This window comes from Pseudorca crassidens, chromosome 10 (assembly GCF_039906515.1).
Source record: "Pseudorca crassidens isolate mPseCra1 chromosome 10, mPseCra1.hap1, whole genome shotgun sequence".
NCBI lineage: Eukaryota > Metazoa > Chordata > Mammalia > Artiodactyla > Delphinidae > Pseudorca > Pseudorca crassidens.
The window spans coordinates 66,024,609-66,050,508 of record NC_090305.1 but is presented as its reverse complement, the minus strand read 5'-3'; the positions used below and the strand labels follow the sequence as shown (position 1 = coordinate 66,050,508).

Below are 25,900 nucleotides of genomic sequence, written 5' to 3'. Positions count from 1 at the left end.
GTGGGTAGGGTGCAATGGGGAAGCAGTAGTTTACATATAACATCATTTCTCTAAGAACCAGCATCCATTATGTTACCAAAGCTACAGGAGGCTGAATGGGAAACGCAAGTTCTGGGTCTCAGTGGAGCTCACACATGTGGCGTTGCATCATATTTTAGGATGTGCTACTGACCTCCTCTGGCATATGCTTTGAGCAAAGGGGTCCCAGTCCTTTGAATAGCTCGATAGACTAAGCTTAGGTCATGTAATTGCTGTATTTTTACTTCTGTTCTCATTAACTTCTAAAGTTTTGCCAAGCAGCAATGTGGCTTCATACCCAAGCCACTTGTTTTTCGTGTTTCCTCCCCAGACTCAGGAGATGACCTCCCACCTTGACCTGAGCAACCCCTTAAACCATGAGGCACTGGAGGGCTTTGACGAGTTGCGGCTAGAGCTGGACCAGTTGGAGGTGCGGGAGAAGCAGCTGAAGGAGCAGATGCAGCAGCGGGAAAGAGAGAACCAGGAGCTGAGGGCGGCCGTCAGCCTGCATGGAGAGCAGCTGCAGGCAGAGAGAGAGAGGGGCCGCGCTGCCGCCGAGGACAACCTTCGCCTCGCCGGTGTGGTGGCCGCACTCCAGGAGCAGTGGGAAGTCACCCAGGCCACACAGAACACTGTGAAGGAGCTGCAGACGTGCCTGCAGGCCCTGGAGCTGGGGTCCTCGGAGAAGGAGGAGGATTACCTCTCAGCCCTGCGGCGGCTGGAGTCCCTACTGCAGCCCCTGGCTCGGGAGCTCGAGGCCACACGTGACTCCCTGGGCAGGAAGGACCAGTGCGCAGCTGATGTCCCAGACCAGCTGAGTGCAGCCGAGCAGAAGGCTGACATGGCACTGGACGCAAAGGGGCAACAAAAGCGCATCCCCAGTGACTCGCCCCTGGAGACTCAGGAGCTGGGGGAGAAGCTCCTGGAAAGGGAGAGCACCCAGCTGGAGCAGCTGGCCAAAGAGCTGCAGCTGAAGGAGGAGGCCCGGGCCAGCCTGGAGCGCCTGGTGGAGGAGATGGCCCCGCTCCGGGAAGAGCTGTCCAGGAAGGGGCAGGAGGCAGCCCAGCTCCAGCGTCAGCTGCACGAGTCGTTGGCCCACTTGAGCTCCCTGGAGGAAGAGCTCGCAGAGGGGAGGCGAGAGGAGCAGCGGCGGCAGGAGGAAAAGGGGCTGCTGGAGCAGGAGGCCAGGTCCCTGACGCGGCAGCTGCAGCTCCTGGAGACCCAACTGGCCCAGGTGAGCCAGCACGTGAGTGACCTGGAGGAGCAGAAGAAGCAGCTCATCCAGGACAAAGACCGCCTCAGCCAGAGGGTGGGGACGCTGGAGCGACTTGCTGCGCAGTCAGGCCCAGATCTGCCTGTGGCGGCTGCGGAGCACGAGGCTCTGAGCCCCACCCTGCAGCAGGCCTGTGAGAAGCTGGAGGAGGAACAGAGGGGCCTGTGGGAGGGACAGGTGGACGATCCCAGGATGCAAGGGGCCGGCCAGGAGAAGCTCCAGCAGGCCAACAGGGAGCTGGAGAAGGAGCTGCAGAATGTGGTGGAGCGCAACCAGCTGTTGGAGAATAAGCTTCAGGCCCTGCAGGCTGACTATCAAGCGCTGCAGCAGCGGGAGGCGGCCATCCAGGGCTCCCTGGCCTCCCTGCAGTCAGAGCAGGCCAGCATCCGGCACATGGGAGACCAGATGGAGGCAAGCCTCCTGGCTGTGAAGAAGGCCAAGGAGACCATGAGGGCCCATGTGGCTGAGAAGGAGGCTGCCCTGCAAAGCAAGGAGGCCGAATGCCAACAGCTGCGGGAGCAGGTGGAGCAGTGCCGGCAGCTAGCGGAGGCCCGGGCTGGGGAGGTCAGGGCGCTTGAGGACCGGTGCCGCCAGCAGACCCAGCTGATCGAGACCCTCACAGCAGACAAAAGCCAACAGGGGTTCAGCCCACCTCAAGACCACGCATCCCAGGAGCTAGCAGCCCAGCTGGCCCTGTCTCAGGCACAGCTGGAGAGCCATCAGGGGGAGGCCCAGAGACTGCAGGCTGGGGTGCTGGACCTCCAGGCCAAGCTGCAGGCAGCCCTGGGTGACCGGGAGAAGGTGCAGAGCCAGCTGAGCGTGGCCGAGGCCGCTCTGAGGGAGCACAAGGCCCTCGTGCAGCAACTGAAGGAGCAGAACAAAGCCCTCACCAGGGCCCACGTTCAGGAGCTGGTGCAGTGCTCGGAGCGTGAAGGGGCGCTGCAGGAGGAGAGGGCCGGAGAGGCCCAGCGGAGGGAGGAGCTCCAAGTAGTGTGGGAGGAGCTGTCCCAGGCAACAGGCAGCTCCGAGGAGGCGCAGCTAGAACCTGCTGAGCTGCAAGAGCAGCCGCACCGGGCCAACACGGATATGGCCGAGCTCGGCATCCAGGTCTGCGCGCTGACCGCGGAGAAAGAGCCGCTGGAGGGGGCGCTGGCCCGCGCCATGCAGGAGCTCCAGGATGCCAAAGAGGCAGCCTCCAAGGAGCGGGAGGGCCTGGAACACCAAGTGGCAGGGCTGCGGCGAGAGAAGGAGAGCTTGCAGGGGAAGCTGAAGGCAGCTGAGGAGGCAGCTGACTCACTGCCTGGCCTGCAGGCCCAGCTGGCCCAGGCCGAGCAGCAGGCCCAGAGCATCCGGGAGACTGCACGCCAGGAGCTCGACACCCTCAAGTTCCAGCTGAGCACCGAGATCATGGACTACCAGAGCAGACTTAAGGTAACCCTCACCTTGACCATCTGAGCTGCACTTGTCTCCTGCAGCAGGGCCTGGTGGGTCCATGGGTGGTTGGGATGCACCTTGGGCCAGGTGGCACATGAGGGCCCAAGAATGTCCTGGGGGCCCAGGCCAACGTGGCCTCATCCTGGTGTCATAGCTCACAGCATCCTTCTCCCTGCAGGAACATGTTAGGGATACAGCATTGGAGAGGGATGCCTTAACCCAGACGTCTAAATTTAAGGCCATTACAGACAAGTTTGGCCCACACAGAATTTTTTTTAACTTAGTAGCCAACATTTCAAGAGCAGGGTGTTTATAGATTCAGTTTTTGGACTTCTTTTGAAATCTTGGGAGTTCCTAAAGCCTGTGCTCTCATTCCTACGTGGCAGCAGTCAGCAGGAGCTGGGTGGGGACTGCCCACTTTAAGGAAGCGTGCATCCTCTGCTATTTTCCTTGTACTCGTTTATGTACTTGTTCAGCCCCTTTTGGCATGTGAGTTCCTGACTGCCTCGAGTCCTGTCCCTGGATTCTCTGTCCCTTCAGGTGCCTCCCGATAGCAGAGCAGTTGTAGGAAACCAACTCAATTCGTTTTCACAGAGCCCTTGGGATAGACAAGCTTATGAGAACAGCGTTTACCACGTGTCTTGAACTGCAGAGAAAGAGTTAAGAGTGAGGACACAGGCAGACATCTACGGGGCTTTGGCTTCTGATGTATCTGTTTGCTTCTGGGTCTGTGCACTCAGACCACTCCTGACCTCTCTCTTAGGCAACTATTGCGTTCCCACAGATGTGCCTCCCACCTTGTGTCACCCCACCCCTTACAGTTCCATGTGGCTCATACTCCACCTTTCCTTGGCAGAAATGAAACTCTAAGTTTGGGGGCCAAGCTTAAGTCTCTTGGCTTGACGAGATTGTGTTACCAGGGAAGCCCAAAGTTTATTGAGTTTGGGAGAAAAAGAGAGAGGTAGCTTGTTTTTACCCATTTTGGGGGAGTGGGGCCGAGGGAGTCTCAGAACAAGGACCCCACTTTTCTGATCCCTTTCTCATCCTCTCCAGACCTCCAGTGAAGAATGCAGGAGCCTCAGGGGCCAGTTGGAGGAGCAAGGTCGGCAGCTACAGGCTGCCGAGGAGGCTGTGGGGAAGCTGAAGGTAAGCCTGGCCGCTGAGGCCCAGGGGAGGTGCTCCTGTGAGCCCTGAGCAGCGGCCGGCCCATCGTTCACCTGGTCATTCCACTCCCAGGTTGTGGGCCTGTCGAGGAAGGGGATGTGGCTTGGCTTTCATTGGACCATCAGAGAGGCCTCCCTGCAGGAGTTCCAGTGCCCTGGCTAAAGCTGCCGTCAGCTCACCTTTGTAGACAACCTGAGTCTGTGTCATGACTCTTCCACTCCCTGAACACCTGGCTAGAGCTGTCAAGTGTGCTTTTCACCGCCCCTGTGTCTTATGGAAAGGAAATAAGTCATCCCCCTCTGCAGATGTTCTCCAAGTCAGTGTTTCTGACGTGAGCCAGAGCAGGGGTGGGACTGAAACCCGTTTTCATGGCAGTGACTTTTTTCAGTTACTCCTGTACCCTGCCACCCCACCTCTACCCCCACCCCGGAGATTCTGATACCTGCTGCCCCACCAGCCACCACAACAGGTTGCAGCTGATGCTTGAGGGACATAATTACAAATGGGAGTCTGTCATACTCCACACACATACTAGTTCATGGTTTCTTGAACTTAAAAACAGACAAAAGCCCCTCCTGTTAGAAGTGCGCCAGCCAGATGGGGTGGGGAACATGCCAGTCACTTGATGGCATCTTGCATGGGCTTCTGCAACCGAGCGTCTTCTCCCTGCTGTCCTGTGCCAGGCTTCCCAGGCCGATGCGGCGGAGAAGCTGAGCTGTACCGGCAAGCACCTTGCTGAGTGCCAGGCCGCCATGCTGAGAAAGGATGAGGAGGGGGCCGCCCTGCGCCAAGACTTGGACAGGTTAGTTACACGGTCCACCCACGCGGCCAGTGGGAGAGTCCTCAAGGGAGGGGGTGTTTGGTACAGTCATTTAGAAAGTCAACCACTCATATCAGGTTAAAGAAGCCCTTTTGCAAGAAAAGCCACAGACTCATAAAGTGCTTATGTCAGAAGCATGCCACGGAGAACCTTGGCAATCTGCCTGTCACAAGCCTATAGAAGGCTGCAGAGACCCTTTCTCTTAATTCCATTGTCTTATCTCTAGCAGGGCATATTTCAGTTCAGTAACTTCATGCTTTGGTAAAACTAAAATGAAGTGAAAGCTGGGAGATTATCATGGTACTACTAACAGCAAACATTTAAGTAATGCCTAAAATGTGGCAGGTACCGTTTTAAATACTTGGTATTTATTTGCCCATTTAATCCTCCCAGCGGTCCTGTGAGGATGGTATTATTATTTATCTCATTTCATAGATGAGGAAAACAAGGCTCAGAGGAGTGAAGTCACTTGCCCAGGGTCACACACTTGCCCAGTGTGTAAGTGGTGATGACAGGATTGGAACTCAGAACATTTGGCTCCAGAGTCTTTGTCTCAACAACTACCCTAAAAAATATATAGACAGATAGTTTAGTGTTTTGTTTTATTTTAGGGTACTGGTGTGAGAGTATTGTGTGTGCATGTTTTCCCTGCGTGTGTTTTGACTTGAGTTCTTCATTTCCTCTCTGAAATGAGAGGCTGCGGGGTTAGGTGTGAGGTTCTCGCAAGCTCATCTGAGAGTGAGTGAGCGAGCCAGGGAGCAGGATCGGCTTGTCTTCCTGGAGACTGTCTGGTGCTGTGTCTGTGGAGAGCACATCGTGCTGTCGCCCTTTCATCATAATGGGTTTTTTTTTTTGGTTGTTTGTTTTTGCGGTACGCGGGCCTCTCACCGTTGTGGCCTCTCCCGCCGCGGAGCACAGGCTCCGGACGCGCAGGCTCAGCGGCCATGGCTCACGGGCCCAGCCGCTCCGCGGCATGTGGTATCTTCCCGGACCGGGGCACGATCCTGCATCCCCTGCATCGGCAGGCGGACTCTCAACTACTGCGCCACCAGGGAAGCTCCATCATAATTTTTTTTTAACCTTAAAGTATGGCCCTACCTGTGTCCACCCCCGAGACCTCTTCATCTTCAGGCTTGGGGGCCACCCGGAGTTGTGAGCATCATCAGCCCACTGTCTGGTGATGGGGCCAAACTGGAGTATTACAGGAGTAATACAGGTAATACAGTAATACAGATCCAGGAGTATTACAACAGGGGATGCTGGGACCTGATCGCATGTGTGCTCCCAGCAAAAACAGACACACCAAATTCTCCCGAGGCTTTAACTTTTCCACCCATCTCCTACCATCTGCTTCTAGGCCTGGGCCCAGGCTCAATGGGAGATCCAGACCACGCCGGATGTTTAGTAACCTCAACGTACATTTCTTCTCATCTGACTCTTCTCAGCTGACTCCTTACAGAGTTTGAATCCTATAGGACTCTGGCTTCCCTTAGCCAGGTGGTGTTCATGTGACAATTTAAGTAGAACCTCCGAAGTTGGTGGCATTCTTTTTAATGCTATAACTCTGTGTGTGTGTGTGTGTGTACCCGAGATCATTTTGGAGGACAGTGTCTAGTAAACAACAACCTCCTGACAACTTTATACTGGACATGGAAAGGCTGGATTAGATACAGATTCATTGGTCTTGCACAGCCCTCTGTTTTAATGGAGCTGTTATGAATGCCTTGCTTTATAAGGCATCCTTGGAAAACCACTGCCTTAGGGGACAGGTGAGCTGAAAGAGAAGTAGGCAAGGGCGGGAAGACAGTGGTTCAGCCGGCCCCCCCGCTGCAGCTTGAGGCTCCGAAGCACCCAGAACAGGATTCCTTAGGCCTCAGCATTGTCAGGTTGAACGCCTCGCAGTGTAGATTGAGTGCCTGCCGTGTGCCCCATGCCAAGCCCCACGTGTAGAGTCCCAAAGACACATGGAAGATAGACGCTTCTCTGTGTGGTCATCTCCAGGAAGCTACGCCTCTGTTCTTTCTCTCCTGGCTCCTTTTTCCTCTTGTGTGTACTGCCATCACCAGCCCATGTACTTAACCCGTTGGGCTCCTCTCAAAACCTCAGTCTCTGCCCAAGAACCAAGTGGTACAGAGTTTGACGCACGTGGGGTGCTCCTAGTGACCTGAGCTCAGCCTCCTCTCCCAAATGTCCCTTGTATTTGTCGTGAGGGGTAGTGGTGGGTGAAGAGTTTGGGTGTGTGAGGGAAGTTTCGAAGGCTTAAGAGAGTGTACAGCCTGTGAGTGGGGCCGTGCCAAGGGGCTCCCCCCATGAAGGGGAAAGCCTGGTAGGGCAGCAGGACCCCCCATTAGAGGCCTGGATTAGCCCAGAGGCACGGGGGAAGCTGGAAGTGGTGGGTAATAAGGAAAACTTACTACTCCTCCACCAGGACCCAGAAGGAACTTGAAAAAGCCACGACAAAGATCCAGGAGTATTACAACAGACTCTGCCAGGAGGCGACAGACAGGGAAAAGAATGACCAGAAGATGCTTGCTGACCTGGATGACCTGAATAGAACCAAGAAATTCCTGGAGGAGCGGCTGATAGAGCTGCTCAGGTGAGTATCAAACAAGGGGCCAGGGGCTGCCCCCAAGCTTGGCTTTTCTTTAAAGAAATGCAACTGTTCTTGAAAGGACTCTTCGAGGGAAATGGGCCCCTGTCTGCTTGTGTTCTGTTGTAAGCGCCCGCACACGTGAACAGGGTCTGCTCAGGCCCTTGGCAGCCTTGCACCTGGTCCGTGTTTTCTTATTGCTATGCTGTTTTCAAAATCTCCGTGTGCTCAGCCACAAGAGTGACAATCAAAGATGTTTAATATCCTCAGGGACTTCTCTATTCCCTTGTCCCTCTCTCGTGAGCCCTTTTCTCCTTCTCTTCCATCCCACTCTCCCCAGCACCTGGGCCCCCAAACTCCAGTGCCTGCAGGTAGCAGACAGTGATGTAAATGTGTGAACCGGGCCAGGACGGGGCTCTGAGAAACAGGAGGACATGACCTGCTCTGCTCTTGCTGACTGTTGCCCCGCAGGCATCGAGTCCAGGGTTGCCAAGTCACCTTACTTCTTAAGAGAATGTGGAAATCTGCATTTTTATGTGAAATTGGCCTGGCTTTTAAATGTTGACAACTCATTCAAAAAGTTTTGAAAGGTTTTTGTATGGAATTATTATTATTATTATTTTTTTGGCTGCGCCTGGCTGCTTCTGGGATCTTAGTTCCCCAACCAGGGATCAAACCCATGCCCCCTGCAGTGGAAACGCGGAGTCTTAACTACTGGACCTCCAGGAAAGTCCCGGAAATTTTCAAAAATACAAAAATAGGATAGCAAAATGCACTGCTGTGTACCTGTCACCCAGCTTCAACATTATTCAGCTCATGACCAGTCTTGTATCATCCAAGAGTCCTACCCATTTCCCCCACCTCCTCAGATTATTTTGAAGCAAATCCCAGACATCCTGTCATTTCATCCACAAGTATTCTGATACGTACCTCTCCAACACAAGGATTCTATTTTAAACAACCACAGCATCATTACCGTGTTTGAAAATTAACTAATTCCCAATATCATCAACTGTCTAGTCTAGTTTGAAATTTTTCTAATTGCTTTATAGGTTTTTCTAATTAGGATCTATATTAGATCTATACATTGCATGGTGATATGTTTCTTAGATCTCTCTTACTTAGTCATGGTTCCCCCACCATCTCACTCTCTTTTTTTTTCCTTTGCAGTTTACTTTTAAAGAAAGCAGGCCATTCATCTGGTAGAGTTTCCCATAGCCTGGACTTTGCTGATTGCATGCCCATGGTGTCATTTAACATGTTCTTCCATCCTCTGTGTTTCCTATAGCCCCGAAAGTTAACAGCAGTTTTCAGGAAGGCTTTATACACATCTTCCCTGGTGCATCAGGCACATGCAGGTGCTGCCAGAGCCTCCTGAAAAGCCTGCCACTTTTTTCAGTGTGTTTGCTTCCTGTAGTGGCTGTGCTGTCTCTCTAAGGAGTGGAGGAGGTCAACATCCCATCGGATTTTCAGGCTGGAAAAGCTTGGCTCTCCTCCATTAATTGTTACTTAAACCATAAAAACATGAAGGATCTCGAGCACATTTAAGATTTGGGTTCTTGGGCTCACAGCACACAGACAGTCATGTAATCATGGCAGCACGTGACAGCTTAAACTCCCATTGGCCACGTGCACCGTCATTTAGACATCTGAGCAGCTGGTGGCCCTTGTCAGTGCCAGCAGGTCTTTGCAGTTGCCAGAGCCTTTTATGGACATCACAGACCCCCTGTACCTTCACACAGTGTGGTGTCAGATGAGGACTTAACACGTTGGGAGGCTCCTGCTGAGTCTGGGACTGGTGTGGGGTGACAGAGGAGACCTAGACTGGGGGTTTATTTCCAAGGTAAAAGTGAATTCTCCTTGTGTTTTGGGAAATTCGGAAGCAGTCTTTTGAAATGAACCAGAGATAATTCTATTGTTTTCATGGATTCTTTCTTCTATTTTTCTAATGCGGCTTTTTCCCAGGGACAAGGATGCTCTCTGGCAGAAGTCAGACGCCCTGGAATTCCAACAGAAGCTCAGTGCTGAGGAGAGGTGGCTGGGGGACACGGAGGCGAACTACTGCTTTGACTGCAAGCGGGAGTTCAGCTGGATGGTGCGGCGGCACCACTGCAGGTCAGCAGGCGGCCTGCGGGCAGGGCCCAGCACTAGGGCAGACGCCTCTGAACGAGGACTCCGTGGCAGGCATTGGCACCGCAGCCAACTGTCTAGGAAGAGCACGTTGCCTCTTAGTTTTGAGGGAACCAGTTGAGGAGGGTATGTTAGGCAGGGTCTCAGCAGGACACTCGGGGATCCCCGAAAGGGAAGAGAGTTTAATACAGGGGGTGTAGGCAGAGTTAAGGGGACCCACAGGGATGTAGAGCACCCGGAGACCCAACCTCTGGCCCTCTCTTGGCCTGCAGGGGTCAGAGGGGAAATGAAACCCAGAGAGAGCAGGGGCTGAGGCTTCACCAGAGGAACACAGAGCAGAGACCCCCCCCCACACCCCCCAGGGCCCAAAGAAGGGCAGGCAGGAATGAATCTTGAGTTGGGGTGCGGACAGATGGAGAACGGTCAGCACAGGGGGATGGGGTCTGTGGTCTCTTAGAGCCCAGCCCCCGAGGCCTAGAATGCACACCTGCATCGTTGCGTTAGGGAAGGGGCCTCGGCCTGCCTCCCAGGACCCTGGAAGTAAACATGTCTCCCATCAGGCTTACCAAGATGGCTTTTTTGGAATCTTATGAGATAGGCCTTCAGGCCCCACTCTAGAGTGGGGGCAGAGCCAGGTCTGACGAGCCATGTGGCGTCCAGAGCCCAGAACAGAGCCCGGTTCCGGTCCCAAGCAGGTCACTCGAGACCTCTAGTGCAGCGTCCTCAGGGCCCGTGCCTGTGTCGTCCCCAGGATATGCGGCCACATCTTCTGTTACTACTGCTGCAACAACTACGCTGTGAGCAAGCACAGCGGCAAGAAGGAGCGCTGCTGCCAGGCCTGCTTCCAGAAGCTGAGCGAGGGCCCCGAGTCCCCCGACAGCACCAGCTCGGGCACCAGCCAGGGAGAGCCCAGCCCCGCCCAGTCACCAGCCCAGGCCGCACCCCAGGCCACCGGAGGCCAAGGTCAGGCTCCGCCACTGCCCTCCGTGTTCTCCAGGTGCCACCCTCACCGCTACCCCACTGTGGCTGCTTAGCTGGAACATGTGTAGTTCAGTGTTTTCCAAACTTAGGCACTAAAAAGGTAGTACCACCAATCTGAGACTTTCTTTTTGATGTAATTAGGATTGAAGGAGAATTGAAAAGGGAATAACTTTCTCCTGATATGATTCAGTGTTATTTAACGTGGTGTCTGTTTACTTCTCAACTCACACCACCAGTGGACCCACAGCGTTGGAAAACGCTGTCTCCCAGGGCCCCAGCCCCATATCCAGCCCTCTCTTTCAGGGTAACCAAAGGCCAGGAGTTGAGTGTGGAAACGAGCACATCCTTCCCTGTCTCCCTGTAGCTCACATTCTCTCTCGGCGGCCAAGAAGGATATATTCTCCTTCATGTCCTCTCACTCAGCTCAGTAAAAGGAAGCGGGATTTGGTTCCTGCTCAGCACAGCCTCGCAGACCAGCCCAGGCTGCCCTCTCAGGGCTGGACTGTGGGTGTCTGTTCTAAAGCACGGCCTGTACCAGGAGCCATGCGGCAGGGCCTGCTGGGAACTTCCCATGAACTGTTCTTCTTGCTGAATCTTCCCCTCGCCTGGCTCACTAGTGGGTGTTCCAGTGACGACAGAGGGTGGCATGGTGCCAGCATGCTGAGGTTGCTTGTTTTGCTTTCTGACATTTCCTGTCTCCTCCTCTGTCTGTCTGTCTTACTTTCTGTCTTGTCTTCTTTCGTCTCAGGCCTGCCATCACATTTTCCATCACATGCAAGAGACTGCTTGTTGGCGGGGTGGGGGGTGACTAGCACAGCAGCATCGCACAGCATCCTTCCTACTGGGTAGCCTGCAAAGTTGGGCACAAGTACCCTGGTCAGAAGCACAATGGCTGCTGTGCAGAGGGAGGTTCTTTTCCACCCCTCAGTGGATTGAGGTGAAAATGCAGGTCAGACAGAATCCTCCTCTCAAAGAGGCATGAGTGAGGTCTGTGTCTGCTGGAGCAAGGATTCAGCAGCACAGAAGTATGATTACCTTTTTGTTAGGTTCTTTCCTGATAAGGTTTTGATAGGTTTTTTTCCTTCTAAATAAAGGGCCTCAGAGAACATGTAAGAGCTTAAAACCTCTCCACACCACTGCCTAAGGGACTTCAGAGAAATCTCTTACATGGTGCATTCAGTTTCATCTGTAGTCCCTTCATCTGCTTTTCTGGAACATCCCAAGAGCCATTTCTCTCCATCTGGACAGAGTAGCTGTCGGTTGAGTGAGCACTTAGAGTGTGTCCTGGTGGCTCGTCCCATGTAGCTACACTCCCTCCCCGTACTGTCCATGACTGCATTTCTCTTCTCTCCCGACCTTCCTCTGCACCCCAGGTGCTAACACAGACTGCCGGCCGCCAGACGATGCCGTGTTTGACATCATCACAGATGAGGAGTTGTGCCAGATACAGGAGTCCGGCTCCTCCTTGCCTGAAACACCCACCGAAACTGATTCTCTTGACCCAAACGTGGCTGAACAGTGAGTAGACATCACCTCCATTTCCTGAGTGCCCATTAAGTGCACTTATCAAAGGATTAGTTTCTTATCAAAGGATTAGGAAAGCTTGGAAGCAAGATTGGCTGTCTTTGCTTAAAGGAAGGTGCCTGCGAACAGTGCTCGGGGCAGGGTGCCCTTGAGGAGCACCAGGACTCGAGGAGTAGTCAGTGTTGAGCCTTGTCAGAGGGTTCCTGGGCGTGTCTGTCAGCGGTCCCCCGATTTCAGCATCTCCAGGAAGGCCTTTCTGGGCTTAGGCAACTGTATTAATCTGCTCAGGCCGCCATAACAAAATACCATAGACCAGGTGACTTAAACAACAGAAATCTATTTTCTCACAGTCCTGGGAGTGCAAGGCCAAGGCAGGTTTGGTTTCCTGAGGCCTCTCCTTGGCTTGCGGATAGCTGCTGTCTTCCTGTCTCTTCACATGGTCATGCCCGCTATGCATGTGCCACCCATGTCTCTCTGTGTTCTAATCTTTTCTTCTTATAAGGACACCAGTCAGGGTGGATTAGGGCTCGCCTTATTGGCCTCATTTTAACTAACTTACTTCTTTTAGGTCTTGTCTCCAAAAACAGTCACATTCTGAGATACTGGGCGTTAAGACATCCACGTATGAATTTAAGGGGGGGACACAATTCAGCCCATGAGAGCAGCGTTTGCTGGGCTGCTGTAGCCATGCTCAGAGTAACGTGCTGCTCTTTAAAAACCGTGTTCACCTTTTGGAACCACTCGTCAGGCTTGGTAATGGTGCCACAAGCTTAATTTCTGTTGTCTCAAGTAGACGTTTCTCTCAGAAGTCCTCTTTTTTTTTTTGGCTGCGCCATGCAGCATACAGGATCTTAGTTCCCTAAGCAGGGATCGAACCCGTGCCCCCTGCAGTGGAAGTGGGGAGTCGTAACCACTGGACTGCCAGGGATGTCCACCCCAAAGTTCTAAAAGCAATAAAAACATAACCAAGTTTGTTACCCGGTGCTTTCCCCTCCCCCATCCCGTGCCTGCCCCACCACCAGTATCTTGTGCTGCTCTTAATCAGTGACCCAGACCCACCAAATGTTCCTGATGCCGCAGATGGACAGCATCAGGCACAGGGGTGTCCTTTAGTACCGGCTCTCCATTGGCCCTCTCATTTTTCTGGGCCAGCTCTTTTCCAACAGGGCCTGTGAGGAGAGTTCTGCAATGGCTAGTTTCTAAATATATGAAGTAACTGCACAAAGTGCTATTGTATTAAGGTGTCAAGAGCTTAAGCCAGGGGACCCTTGGGAAAAGTCAAGTTCCCCTACATGGCAGCCTTGCTCGGTGTTTCTCAGCCCCTGGGGTCTGGCTTAACTGCAGTTCCTACAGCAAAGCACTGCCTGTTTAGAAGCTCAAGGGAGAATTGACTTGGCTCCTGTGTCCAGACGTTCGTTGACTCACTTTCCATCCAGTTAGGGAGTTTTGTGATGCTCTTGCCGACTTGTATTGAGACCTCTGTTCCTCTATTCCTGCCCAGAGTTCAGAGGACGGGCTGTCAGATTTATCATCCAGGATTTCTGCTGCATGGGAGGAGATGCACTTAATCTTCGGAAGGTTCTCAGCACAGGAGATTTTAGGCTCAATTGTATGTCTCCATACTCTTCTGTTCTCTTGCTTGAAGGTGACTGACCTTGCCTCATGGATAAAGCCAGCCCATCACCCAACCCAAGAAAGCCTCTGCTCACTGTGACCATGGGCCCTTTCTTTTCCTTCTGAAGCCTTTCCTGGCTGCGTGAGCCTGCAGCGTTCTCCCCAACCCCCATGGTTCAGTGGTCCCCAGGGCATGTTCTCTTGCATTTGCAGTAAGCCATACTCATGCCGTCGTCACCTGGCAACCCTTCACTGACTGTGCCTCAACTGCTGGCCAGGTGGGTAGGTGGGTTGGGGGTCCGGGGAGCAGGACCGGAAGCTCAGGGCCTGGGAGGATGACCTTGGGCTGTCACCTGCATGAGGAAGTGCCGCGCTGCAGCTCCCTCTTCCCTTCACCTTTCGCCTTCCCCTTTCTCAGTAGGAGCAAAAGCAGAAGGTCTTCTGACTGCTGACAAATAAGTGTGTTTTGGGTCATGGGGAATCAGGAAGCGGTCCAAGGAAAGGAAACTGCCAGCGTGCTGGCCTGTGGCCTGCGGAGGAGATCCAGGGCTAATGGATGGGCCTGCAGTCCCCATGCGTCCTCTGTTTGGGTGAAGGGCCAGCCCTCCAAGTCATTTCAGGGCCTGCCGTGTCTCACACCTTCCTTGTGAGTTAGCCAGAGATGGACCCCCGTGTCTCTGGTGGATTTTTCTTATGTTCCTTTTCTTCCTAAGCTTAGGACCAATCAAAACCACCAGGAGTCTGAGGAGCTCTGACGGGTTTGGTGGGGTGGGGGGTGTGAGAGGTTGGTATAGAGCCTGGGTTTGTGTGTGCATCCCTGCCAAGACACTGAGAGAAAGAAATCAGCAAGTCCAAAGGAAGAAGTGGTCCAGGAGGGGTCAAAGGCTGTGAAAGCCCTGATGTGGGGGGAAGGAGGCTGCCTGGAGGCAGTGTCTGTCGAGCACTTTCCCTGTGTAGCAGCTTTTGCACGTGACCTCACTTAGTCCCTGCCCAACCCTTCAAAGAGTAGGGATTATGGTCCCCATTTTACAGGTCAAGGTACTGAAGCTCAGGAGGCCAGGTAACTTGCTCAGCGTCAGGGGGCTGTAAGTGTCAGCATTAAGCTTTGTGCCCAGAACCCCTCCCTCCAGTCCACAGGCCCGAGATTCATTTTGAAGAGTACAGCCCTCTCCTCCTGGTCCCGTTTCCCTATCTTCACATCAAGCACCTGCCCACCTTCCCTGCCTCTTTGTCCACTCCTACCCCCCCACACACACACATTCTCAGGACAAACACAGTTGTCTGCCTTGGCCCTCCTGGCCGTGATGGGACAGGAACAGGTCCCAGAATCCAGCTCTCGGGGAGACCCGGCAGGATCCCGCAGATCCCTAGGCAGCCTCCCAGAGGCCCCTGCACGTGGCTCAGGAGCACAGCCCACCTCAGGTGGAGGGGAGATATTCTCCAGAACCCTGCAGCTGTGCACACCCCTCCCAACTGTGACCCAGGCCCACCCTCAGCCGTCTCCCTGACCAGGTGCCCAGCTCTTCTCAGGACCGAGGCAGGCAGAGGAGGAAAGAAACTCTGTCCTCCAGCAACAAGCCTGGCCTTGGGTCCCTTGGCCTCTGCTCTGCTTCCAGCAGCCATTCCCTCCACCAGGCCCGGCCTCCCTTCTCAAGCAGACTGTGCCCATGAAGAACTTGAGGTCCAGAGTCAGACACTCCTGGTCTGCTGCCTCCAGGTTCCCTGGCTTTGAGCACCACAGGCCCCAAACTCAGTTCCCTCCCTCGTACAGAAGAGACAGGGACGGCACCTCTAGGGTTGTTAGGAGGGTCAGATGGAAATGATGTGGAAAGCCTTCCATGGAATTGCGTGGTTTTGGTGATGTTTCCCCTGAGCTGTGAGGTCAAGGGCCACACTGTGATGTCTACTGCCACGGGCCCTGGTTCCTTACATCTTGTAGCTCAGTTGTGTTCGCCAGCGAAAATCCCACCAGATGCCCAGATGATACTGAGCTCAAACTCACGCACGGAGACTGTCCCTGACCCACAGAGCATCTTTGCCAGTACTTGCTTTAGAGCAAGTGCTCTGTGGTCAGAGTGCTTCGGGGATCTGTGGCAGGTTTATCACCAACCAGGAGATACGATACCTGGTATCTCAAACCGAGAACAGGATATGGTGATAACAGTTAAGGTTAGAAAGCCACCTTGTGCTTGGGTTAACCTAGCATCTCCGCCTTCAGACAAGTACAGAGTTGTCAGGTACCCCGGGCCATCTTAGCCAACGTTTGGGGGAAGAGAAAGAGGTTATTCACCGGGGTTCCAGCCCTAGCTCTGCTGTGTGAGCTTTGGCAGGTAGTAATGTCTCTGAACTAGTTTCCTCATCTGGAAAACAGGGATGATAGTACCAGGTGTCCTACCAAACGGCATTGGGAGTTACTGTGGACCACAAAGGACTGGGCCTGTGGAAGGGGTGCTGCGCTGAGAGAACGAGGCTAGAGCCAGCGCCCCGGCCACTCCTGGGCCCTGTGCTCTTTGCTCCGCCTCCACCCCTTCAGTACGGGCAGCTTCTGTTTTTTCTCTCCTGCAGCACCATTTCCTCAGTCCAGAATGCTCACTGAGAATCCCGGGCTTCTGGCTCCAGGTAGCCCCTGGAATCAGGTTCACCCTCTGTTCACCACATCTCAGACAGTGTGGCCGTCATGGTCTCTAACCGCCCCGCCCCCGGCCTGTAAGTGCAGGGAACCTGGTCGGGGAGGAGACCCTGAGGCCGCACGTGAGACCAACTGGACTCACCCAGGGTCCACACCCAGCCTGACCCCCTCCCGCCAGTTTCCCCCACACCCCAGGCTGCTTACGTCAAGCACTGGTGCGTGGGAGCAGAGGGGAGAGCAAGGGGAGAAGGGCGGGGCTGAGCTTGTGCTCCATGGGGCTGTCCCGTGGATGAGTGAAGTCGAGAGTGAAAGCCTTGTTTGGGCTGTGCCCGTGTCTGTTGCCCATAATGGTGTGTACCCAGGAGGGGGTTGGGAAAAAGATCTCTACTCCCAAGTGTGAGCAGGTGAGGGCCCAGAGAGTAGGGCCAATGAGTGACTGGGGAGGCAGAGAAGGTGAAAGAAGATTCAGCTGCTGTGCTTTTCCTCAGGACAGGCAGGCAGGTTCTCCTAAGCTGTGGAAGGGCCAGTGCAAAACCTTTTTGCAAGGAGGCTGGAGAGAGGGCATATAATAGGCCTGGGATGGGGCACGGCCTGATGGGTGCCTGGTCTCCTTTGACTCAGCCAGGCAGGCACCGTTCAACAACAGTGGTCCCAACAGCCGCCCCTCTGTTGCCGTGACCAGCAGCCCCCAGCGTGGCTTGGAGTGCACTGTCCGTGCCTCACAGCGCTCCTGGAAGGAGGGCCGTTGTCAGCTTGGGGTGTGGATGGTGAAATGGGCTTGAGGAGGCTGCGGCGTTTGTCCCAGGATGGACAGATGTGGAGCTCTCTCCGGGGCAGTGACTGAGTCACCCCAGAGCCCTGCTTTTCTCATCCCACCACACTGCTTTCCTCCGTGGGGACACATGGAGAGGCCGCAGGGCCCCTGGCTCCCCAACTCTTCACTCCCTCCTTCCCAGTTAGGGCCTCTGCCTCTTGTTTTGGGACATTGTTGGGGAGGCCAGGGGCTCGTGGTCCCTCTACCAGAAGTGCTTGACATTAAGGTGACAGCACAGAGGAGGGTGACCAAAACTCCCCCTCTGAAGCCAACGTAAACAAGTTGAAAGTCAGCCTTGTCACCACGAAAAGGGCAGGTTTTGGTGTTCGAGGAGCGCTGGGTAGTCCATGCGGCCTGAGCACAGTAAAGCCGCTCTCCCCGTGGGTGCATTTAGGCACGTGTATGAAACGGTCAGTGGCCCTGTGGGCCCTGCAAGGCCGGCCTGTGCGCAGCTGGACTGTGCTGTGCGCCTCTGGAAGGCACGAAGCCGACCCTGCCCCGCCCTGCCAGTGCACAGAGAAAGGCAGGCGGCTCACGTTTTGTGTGGCTGGTTCTTGAGAGAATAACAACTACCGCCATTTTGGGGGCCTTCCTCCCACAAATGCAAACCGTGCTAAGTGTTTGTGTGCACCCTCTCCAGTCCTCACACGCCTGCCCTGAGAGATGGTACTGTTATGGTCTACGTTTCACCAAAGCGGAAATGATTAAGAGATTACCAGCTGGTCTTACCCACTCGTGACTCGGGTCTGTCCAAGCTGCGAAACCTCACTGTTCGGCCCTTTCTGGCCCACCTCCCTGAGCGCTCTTAGCTGTTGTCAACAGGTTCTCCATATTTCAGTGAGTGATTTTGTGACATGTGAGCCAAAAAGGCCACTCTTAAGCCTGTTGAGCAGGTTGCTGGGATCTAATAAACATGCTAAAACTCTGCCTCATTCCGCGACCACATCTCAGAGGCAACAAACGCACCCCTCGTTCTGGGCAGGAGGTTGAAGCCACAGTTGTTATCATTGGTGTATTGATAGAGCAGTGCCCTGAAAGTTGACAGTTTTAACTTATTTCCTGTGCTCTGAGCCCACAAGTGATCACTTTTGGTATATTCAGGAATACCACAGTAAGGTGGAATGTGCCTAAGGATAAAAGTAGTTTGGAGACTTTCAAAAAGTTTTATTTCTCAGTCATGAAAATCATGCTGTTTGAGATGTGTGTGTGTGTATTACACGTACATTCCTATATGATGTGTGTGTGTGTGAGGCACGGGATAAATGCAGGTTTTAAATGAGCAGACCCACCGCAGATCCATTGCAGAGGCGCTGCTTAGACTCACGGTAGTCTTAGACTCAGCTTTGCACATTCTTCTGGCATTCTGTGGCCCGCTGGAATCCTCAGCCGACCCTCATTTGCTTTGGCCCATTCATATTCCCTGGTGCTAGCCCTTCCAGGATTAATCAAAGAGAACATAAAGCACCTATCTATATAAAACCAAACCCACAAGGCGTGGCAGAACCTGAGCTCATTTCTGTTGGGTGCCTGGTGATGGAGGTCTGAGTCACAGTGTCAGCACTGGTTTTCATGGCTGCTTTAATCTCCCCTGCTTCCCAATCGGCAGAAGAATCTTCTGAACTTGGGAGCCCGGAGTGTCACCTGCCATCAAGACCTTTGTTGGCCCGGTCCCCCTGTTCAACCCTTAGTCCCATTCCCATTCCCACTGAAGGAGAACCTGGGGTCTGGAGAATCACACGTCATTCCCTGGTGTCAGTATTCTCGGGGTAGAGGAAGGAAAGCTCTAGCAGCTTTCAGCCTCCCCTTTGAGCTTTAGGCCTGGGTGTAAAAGAAGAGGGCACAGTCTGCGCATGCCTGAGAAGAAACATCCCACCCCAGCTGCACTGTTTGATAACTTCTCCTTGAGAATGCCCATGCTATACACAAAGCCTTAGAGGACACAGCCATGGTCCTGTGACTTCTGAGCAGCCTCTCCAAGCCCAGCAAGGCCTACAGCTGGAACATGCTGGTCGCCTCCATGTTGCGAGAGGCTGAAGCAGTCCTGGAAGTGTCCTCTGAACACTTCCGTTGGCTTGAGACATCCAGGTAAGGGAGGCAGCCAGCGTCTTTCACAAGTTTCCAGAAGTTCTTCCGAAACTTCAGGCCAACAAAGGCATAGAGCACAGGATTAAGGCAGGCACGCAGGTAGGCGATGGCCTCTGTCACTGTGATGGCATAGTGAAAGCTAGTCATCGTGTGGTACTCCCAGCTCACGCTGCGGATGAGCTTCACGAGGTTGAAGGGCGTCTGGGTCAGCAGGAACACCGCCACCACCAGGAAGATGATCTTCAGAGACTTCTGCTTCTGGAAGCCTCGGGCCTGAAGCAGTGTCTTGATTATGACTGAGTAGCAGACAATCATGGCAAGCAATGGCAGGAAGAACCCCAGTGTCATCTGGGTGGCCAGAACCATGGTGGAAATCTCCTCGTTGTGATAGCCGCAGACAGGCTTGTCAAGGTAAAGGACGTTGCCATAGATGATCTGCGGCAAGGAAACCAGCAGGGAAACTACCCAGATGGACAAGCAGACGGCCTTACCCCAGGCCATCCGCTTGACCTGCTGGTTATAGGCCTTGGTGGCCTGAACCACTGCAATGAAGCGGTCCATGGTGATGCAGGTGAGGATGAGCATGGACGTGTAGAAGTTCAAAGTGTAGATGCCCAGCAGGGTTTTGCACATGACTTTGCCAAAGACCCACTCGTGGAAGCCTGCATAGGCCCAGAAGGGCAGAGTACAGACGAACACCAGGTCGGCCAAGGGCAGGTTCATTAGGAACACGTCCGTCAGGCTCTTCAGCTTCTGGTAGAAGATGTATATGACCAGCACCAGGGAGTTCCCCACCAGGCCACAGATGAACACCACCACATACACGCAGGGCAGGAACAACTTGCTGAACTGCAGGAAGTGTTCGTGCCCCTGGCTGCTGTCATTGGAAGCGTTGAAGAACCCGAGGTCTTCGTAGTCGTACTCGGCCATGGTGTCTGTTCTGATGGACCCCTGGGAGTCAAACCACAGGAATTATATATATTTGGGGCTGAGGGTGATCCCTCCTGTCTTCCCATTGCCCACAGTTAGGGGGCAGATAGTCACCTCCTAAACCCACCCACTGTTCTGCTCAGTAACAGCCCAGTATATTGGGGACAACCAGTTCTGAGGGGAAACTGCTCAGACAGGACGAGGAACCCTTCACTGGCCCTAAAGTTCTCAGGATCTCACCTGTCTGGGAGACAACACATAACTGACCCCACCCACATTCCATAAAATCCTGTGCTCGATGGCCTTGGAAGCAAAGGTCACCACGTGGTGAACTGGGGACTGTGTCCTTTTGGAAGAGCAGCGCTGCTCTTCAGTGGGGAGGGCTGTATTCATCTGCCTATGCCTCGCAGAAGGTGCCCACCTAGCCTGTGCCCCATCTTCTGTTAAGTTGACCCCTGGACTACGAATTGTGAAAGCTAAGGCAATATCCCCCTTCCTGGGGGTCCACCATCAAGGAGACTCCTGGAGACCAAGAGGTGTTTGGTCCTTTCTGCCTAGATGGGCCATCCATCCTGCCTCGTCTTACCGTGATGGGGAGCCAGGGCAGGGAAGAGCCCAGGCTGCCCAGTGCTTTGGCCGAGCGGCTTTCTGACCAGGGAACTGGGCAGTTTTCCTCACGCCCAACCCCAGCTTTCCCGTTCATCTGTCACAGTGTATGACATTCCACCCTCAGGGCCTCTTTGATCTTTAGGAATCTCTTACAAGGTAGATTCCCCCAGAAGGGAACATTGCTTTAGCTTTTATGACCAGCAGTGTAGGGCTGAGGGGTCTCCTTTAACACACGGAAGAGCTGATTGAAATGGGACGTCAGGAGGGTGGGCTACCACAGCAGGGCTCGTGGCCAGCCTTGCAGTGGGACTACTTATAGCAAAGACCAAATAGCTATCTTTCTTGCCTGGGGGTCCCAGCCCTTCAAGGTTATCGCTTCCCTCTGACCCTTCTCTGGGCCCTGTGACTCTGCTGGGGACCATGGACCAGACACGGGTGATATAATCTGTGGTGTGGGAGTAGGGGCAACTGCGGCAGCATCGGCCTTGGAGGGCCAGGTCAGTCCCTGCCACTGTCTTGGAGGTACTCAATACGCAGGGACTCTTCCAGTGAGCGGTGCCGTATCCCACTGGCACCTCAAGGAAATGTTTAAGAAGAGCAGGCATTTGGTTTAGCAAAGTCAGAATATCAACCGGCCAGACAAGGGGGTGTAAAAGGAGAGATGATCTTTCCTTTCTGGTCTCCTCGGAGACTTTTCTTTTCCTGATGCTGGGTCCTGACAGGAAGGGATTTTAGCCCTGCTGCCACCTTGGTATTTCATGGGCTCAAAGCACCCTTTCTCTCCAAGGAAGAACCTTGTCTTTGGGCTAAGACTACTCAGTGAAAAGTCCCTCCTCCTGGACCACAAAATGTTGGATCTCTAAGAGTGAAAGGCCAACCCATGGGCATTGTGCCCCACCAGCTCTGGGCTGCTAGGTTAAGTGGGTCAGACGATGCTCTGTGGGTGTTACTGCTTCACATGGGGACAAAAATATATTCTTCATCATTTAGAATGTGACATTAAAAGTAATGTCAGATCTCCATTATTGTTTGACTTACTCTTGGCCTTTAAAAAAAATTCTCCTGGGACTTCCCTGGTGGCGCAGTGGTTAAGAATCCTCCTGCCAATACAGGGGGCACGGGTTTGATCCCTGGTCTGGGAAGATCCCACATGCCACAGAGCGACTAAGCCTGTGTGCCACAACTACTGAGCCTGTGCTCTAAAGCCTGCGAGCCACAACTACTGAGCCCACATGCCACAACTTCTGAAGCCCGCGTGCCCTAGAGACCGTGCTCCGCAACAAGAGAAGCCACCGCAAGCAATGAGAAGCCCACACACCACAACAAAGAGTAGCACCCGCTCGCCACAACTACAGAAAGCCCACGCAGCGACGAAGAGAGCCAAAAATAAATAACTAAATGAATGAATGAATTAATTAATAATTCTCCTACTAAGGCTGTTGCTGCATCCTTAGGCTGGCATTGCAGTTTCTTCAGATGACCCATGCAAATTCATTTGTAATAATTGGTAAACTAAACAGTGTTTAACAGGTTGGGACTGCACAGTTCTGTGCAGATAGAGTGTTAAAAATTACTTTCCCTTCTAGAAATATTAAAACCATTTGTTTCTTTATTTTCTCTAACCAAAGTCCTATGTTGATTTGTGAAAATTAAAAAGAAAGTAATATATACAACTTTGGAAATAGTGTCTGATAATAAATAAGCAAAGTATAATTTAGGCATAAAACAATATGACTGAAATGTTTAGGAAGTGCCTTTAATGATTTTGGAAAATGCAATACATTTAAAAAATTTTTTATTGGAGTATGGTTGATTGACAACGTTGTGTTAGTTTCAGGTGTACAGCAAAGTGAATCAGTTATATATATATAACTGATATATATAAGTGACATATATATATATATATATATATATATATACTCTTTTTTTTTAGATTCTTTTCCCATACAGCTCATTGCAGTATCGAGTAGAGTTCCCTGTGCTATACAGCAGGTTTTTATTAGTTATCTATTTTACATATAGTAGTGTGTATATGCCAATCCCAATCTCCCAATTTATCCCTGCCCGCCCCCCCCAATATGCAATGTAATATTGGCTGTTACCATTACAACGAATAGATGACAAAGTGAATGTAAAATTGATCATGATTCTCGGCCTTCTTTGATCATAAACCCCTTTGAGAGTCTTATTACAGCTGTAGCTCTTCTCCCTCAGTAATAATGCACAAGCATGCCTGCAACTCTGGGCGTTCATGAACTCTTTAAATCCCTCTGCCCCATATTCTATAGACTTTGTTTACAAATCTGTGATAAGCTATATGATTTTTTTTTTTTTTTTTTTTGGTGGTACGCGGGCCTCTCACTGTTGTGGCCTCTCCCGTTGCGGAGCACAGGCTCCGGACGCGCAGTCTCAGCGGCTATGGCTCACGGGCCCAGCCGCTCTGCAGCATGTGGGATCTTCCCGGACCGAGGCACGAACCCGTGTCCCCTGCATCAGCAGGCGGACTCTCAACCACTGTGCCACCAGGGAATCCCAAGCTATATGATTTTGACTATATTTTTTAAAACATAGAAAAATGATCAGATTTTATCAGCAGTTCACCCCTGGCTGGTAGAATTAGGGGTGACTTATTTCCATTCCTCCTTTATATTTTTCTGTATTTTCTGAAGTTGCTACAGTTGTATATTGACATATATGGAGAAAAGAAAGTAAACCATAATCTAAGATAACAGCCTGTCTTATAAAATGGAAAAGAAAAACAGAAAAAGAGATTAGTCAATGAACACACACAGTGACTAGACTCTCCTTATCTCCTGGGGAGGGTCTAATTATGCCATTACTATCAGCATCATCTTACAAGCATCATCTTACAGAACGAGGTTGTCATAATCCTCTCCTCGGACCCTCATGGCAGCAAATAGCAGAGATGGAGTTTGAGCCAAGGACAGTTGAGCTTGAAAGCCTGGGCATTTGACACCATACCGTGCTGCAGGCAGGACTCTGAGAATCCCAACAACCTGGAGTTAGCTCCTCTTTTAACTATGAAGAAGACCAATGACTCACCAGTAGAGATGCTCTTTCAGTTTGTTCCTGAGATGAGGTTGCTCACAGCAGCAAGGTCGGCCTCTGCCTCTCTGATGTGGTCCGTTTCCGTTGAGTAATTTTTAAGAGCCCTCGGTTGGTGATTATAGGAGACCCAGCCCTTTCCAATCTTGCAGATCAGAATCCACATGACCAGCCTGCACCCACGTAATTTGGGAGTCAAAGAGACGAAGCAGTGGCTCTGATGCTGCACACCCCCTGCAACCTGGCTGGGGTCTTACTCTTTTGCCAGGATCCAAGAGGGTTTTAATTTGTAAACTGAAGGGGAGCGATATGCAGTGTCTGGTAGTCCACTGAAGATGGTGGCATTTGTACCCTAAAATTATTTCATTCACTAGTCGTATGTCTCTTTGGGGCAGTTTGGGTCTGGACCAATGCAAAGTCGATGCTATGGCCTGGGTTCCCTGTGTGCCTGCAGCTCCAGTATACGTGACAGCCCTGATTCTCATACCAGTCCTGCAAGTAGGTATTACACCATTTTATAGATGAGAATACAGAGGACTGTAGCCAAAGAACAGACCCACGGACTCACAGCTAATAACTGCCACTTCCAGGATACGAACCCGGGTCTCCATCATTGCCAGACCAGTGGACCAAATGGCTTCTAGATGATGGGTCTGCCAGAGGGCCAGACACAGCCCTTCCTCCTAAACCCACACCACTCAGACAGTGCTCACCGCTCTGCTTGTCCAGACTAGAATCAACAGTGAACAGGCTGAACCAAATAGTGCAGGTCAAAGCACCCATCTTTCTGAAAGAAATCTTCTGAGACAAGACATTCCTTCACAGTGAGCCAGCCTGACATCTTGGAATCTTTAAGCTTTGAGAGATGAGTTTTTCCCAGAGACAAACGAACCGTGTCACTTAGGACCAGTTCACAGGGTGATGTTAGAAGGGGCTGAACCTTATCAGACACACTGGCTCAGCCATGGTCGTCCCTCTCAGCAATCGCTTTCCCTCCATGGGGAAGAACAGGCCTCGGCCCGGTGCCCTCCGTGACCACATATATGCTTGGGAAGGAGGGGTGATGTGTACCTTAGAGAGAGCGTGACCATACTTGTCATAACCATTCTCCAGTGGAAAGTTCTCCGATGGAAAACTTGCAACTAAATTAGATGATAAGAGCCCCTCACAATTTGGGGGTCAGAATTTTATTTCAGCCACTTTGCAAAATGCCTTCTGTTGTCTTCCGATTTGTAGTGCTCATTGCTTTTCTTTGAAACAAAACTCTGAACTTCTTAAGGGCAAGTACCCAACCATATGTCTTGGGTTTTTCCCAGAATATGTAAACATTTCCGAAACAGAATCGGGGGAGAGTAAAAGTGCTGTTGCAGCCGTGCCCCCTGCAGCTTCTCAGAAGTCAGACTGTGTTGACCTGCTTCCTTTTTCTGAACACCTGACATTCTGGAGCCAGGGCCCTGCGTAGGACGGCAGTTCAGGACGCAGGGATGAGGCAGTTGCTGCTGGTAGAGGAGTAACTGCCAGGCGGTGGTGGGTGGCGGCGGCTGTGGAGGATGAGTTGGAAAAACCCTCAGAAAAGCAGCCTAACCGGAAGGCAGCAGGCGGCAGGCCAGTTGTCAGGACGGGCATGTGGGTCTGAGTGTTTTGGTCAGCCCATAGTTACCAAGTAATCAGAAATCAACACCAGAAGCGATCTTCTTCACTTGGTTTTTAGGCAAAAAGGAAAATGACTACAAGAAAAACTACTAGGAATTTAACAGTAAAATAGAAAGATGCACCCAAGCCCCGCAGTGAATGTGGCCCACGTATGGCTCAGCCTCTCCTTCCAAACCCAAGCTGTTCAGTAGAGCCTTCTGAGATGACAGGCGTGTCCTGTGTCTGTGCATCCAACACAGCGGGCACTAACTCCTGTGGCTGTTAGGCACTCGAAGTGTGGCTAGTGCAACAACAGAGCCAAGCTTTTAGTTTTGTTTTAATTCTGATGAATTTGAATTTAAGCAGCCACATGAGGCCAGTGGTTCTGTACTGAACAGGGCAGTTGTAAACCAAAGACTTCTCCAGTTCACAGGAGACCCCGTGTAACAGGCAGAGCAGCACTCCAACCGTGCTGGCTTAGCAAGGCGGAGGGGTGGATGGAGCCCTCTGGGGAAGGCTGTCAGCAGGACACTCAGGCCATGAGGCTCTCTGGGCTCCATTCCTTCCTCAACCAACCTGAACAGCCA

At 52.5% G+C, this 25,900-nt stretch overlaps 2 protein-coding genes across 6 annotated transcripts in view; one reads left to right on the top strand and one right to left on the bottom strand.

Annotated features, from left to right (window-relative positions):
* The window catches only part of FYCO1 (FYVE and coiled-coil domain autophagy adaptor 1), an 85,761-nt gene that overhangs the window by 32,285 nt on the left and 27,576 nt on the right, over positions 1–25,900 (top strand). For 4 of the 5 annotated variants that reach the window (XM_067754110.1, XM_067754108.1, XM_067754109.1 and 1 more), the window contains 7 exons: positions 350–2,722; positions 3,779–3,871; positions 4,573–4,691; positions 7,138–7,305; positions 9,265–9,414; positions 10,181–10,392; positions 11,784–11,928. In XM_067754110.1, the coding sequence (XP_067610211.1) occupies positions 350–2,722; positions 3,779–3,871; positions 4,573–4,691; positions 7,138–7,305; positions 9,265–9,414; positions 10,181–10,392; positions 11,784–11,928 (3,260 nt within the window). Of the gene's footprint in view, positions 1–349; positions 2,723–3,778; positions 3,872–4,572; positions 4,692–7,137; positions 7,306–9,264; positions 9,415–10,180; positions 10,393–11,783; positions 11,929–18,597; positions 22,289–25,900 lie in introns of those variants that run through there. The other variant, XM_067754113.1, reaches the window with a different exon arrangement.
* On the bottom strand, positions 18,981–23,765 carry CXCR6 (C-X-C motif chemokine receptor 6). Its single transcript, XM_067754114.1, has 2 exons — positions 23,679–23,765; positions 18,981–20,027 (listed from the first exon to the last, which is right to left on the bottom strand). The coding sequence occupies exon 2, from the start codon at positions 20,004–20,006 to the stop codon at positions 18,981–18,983; it is 1,026 nt and encodes a 341-aa protein (XP_067610215.1). The 5' UTR covers positions 20,007–20,027; positions 23,679–23,765.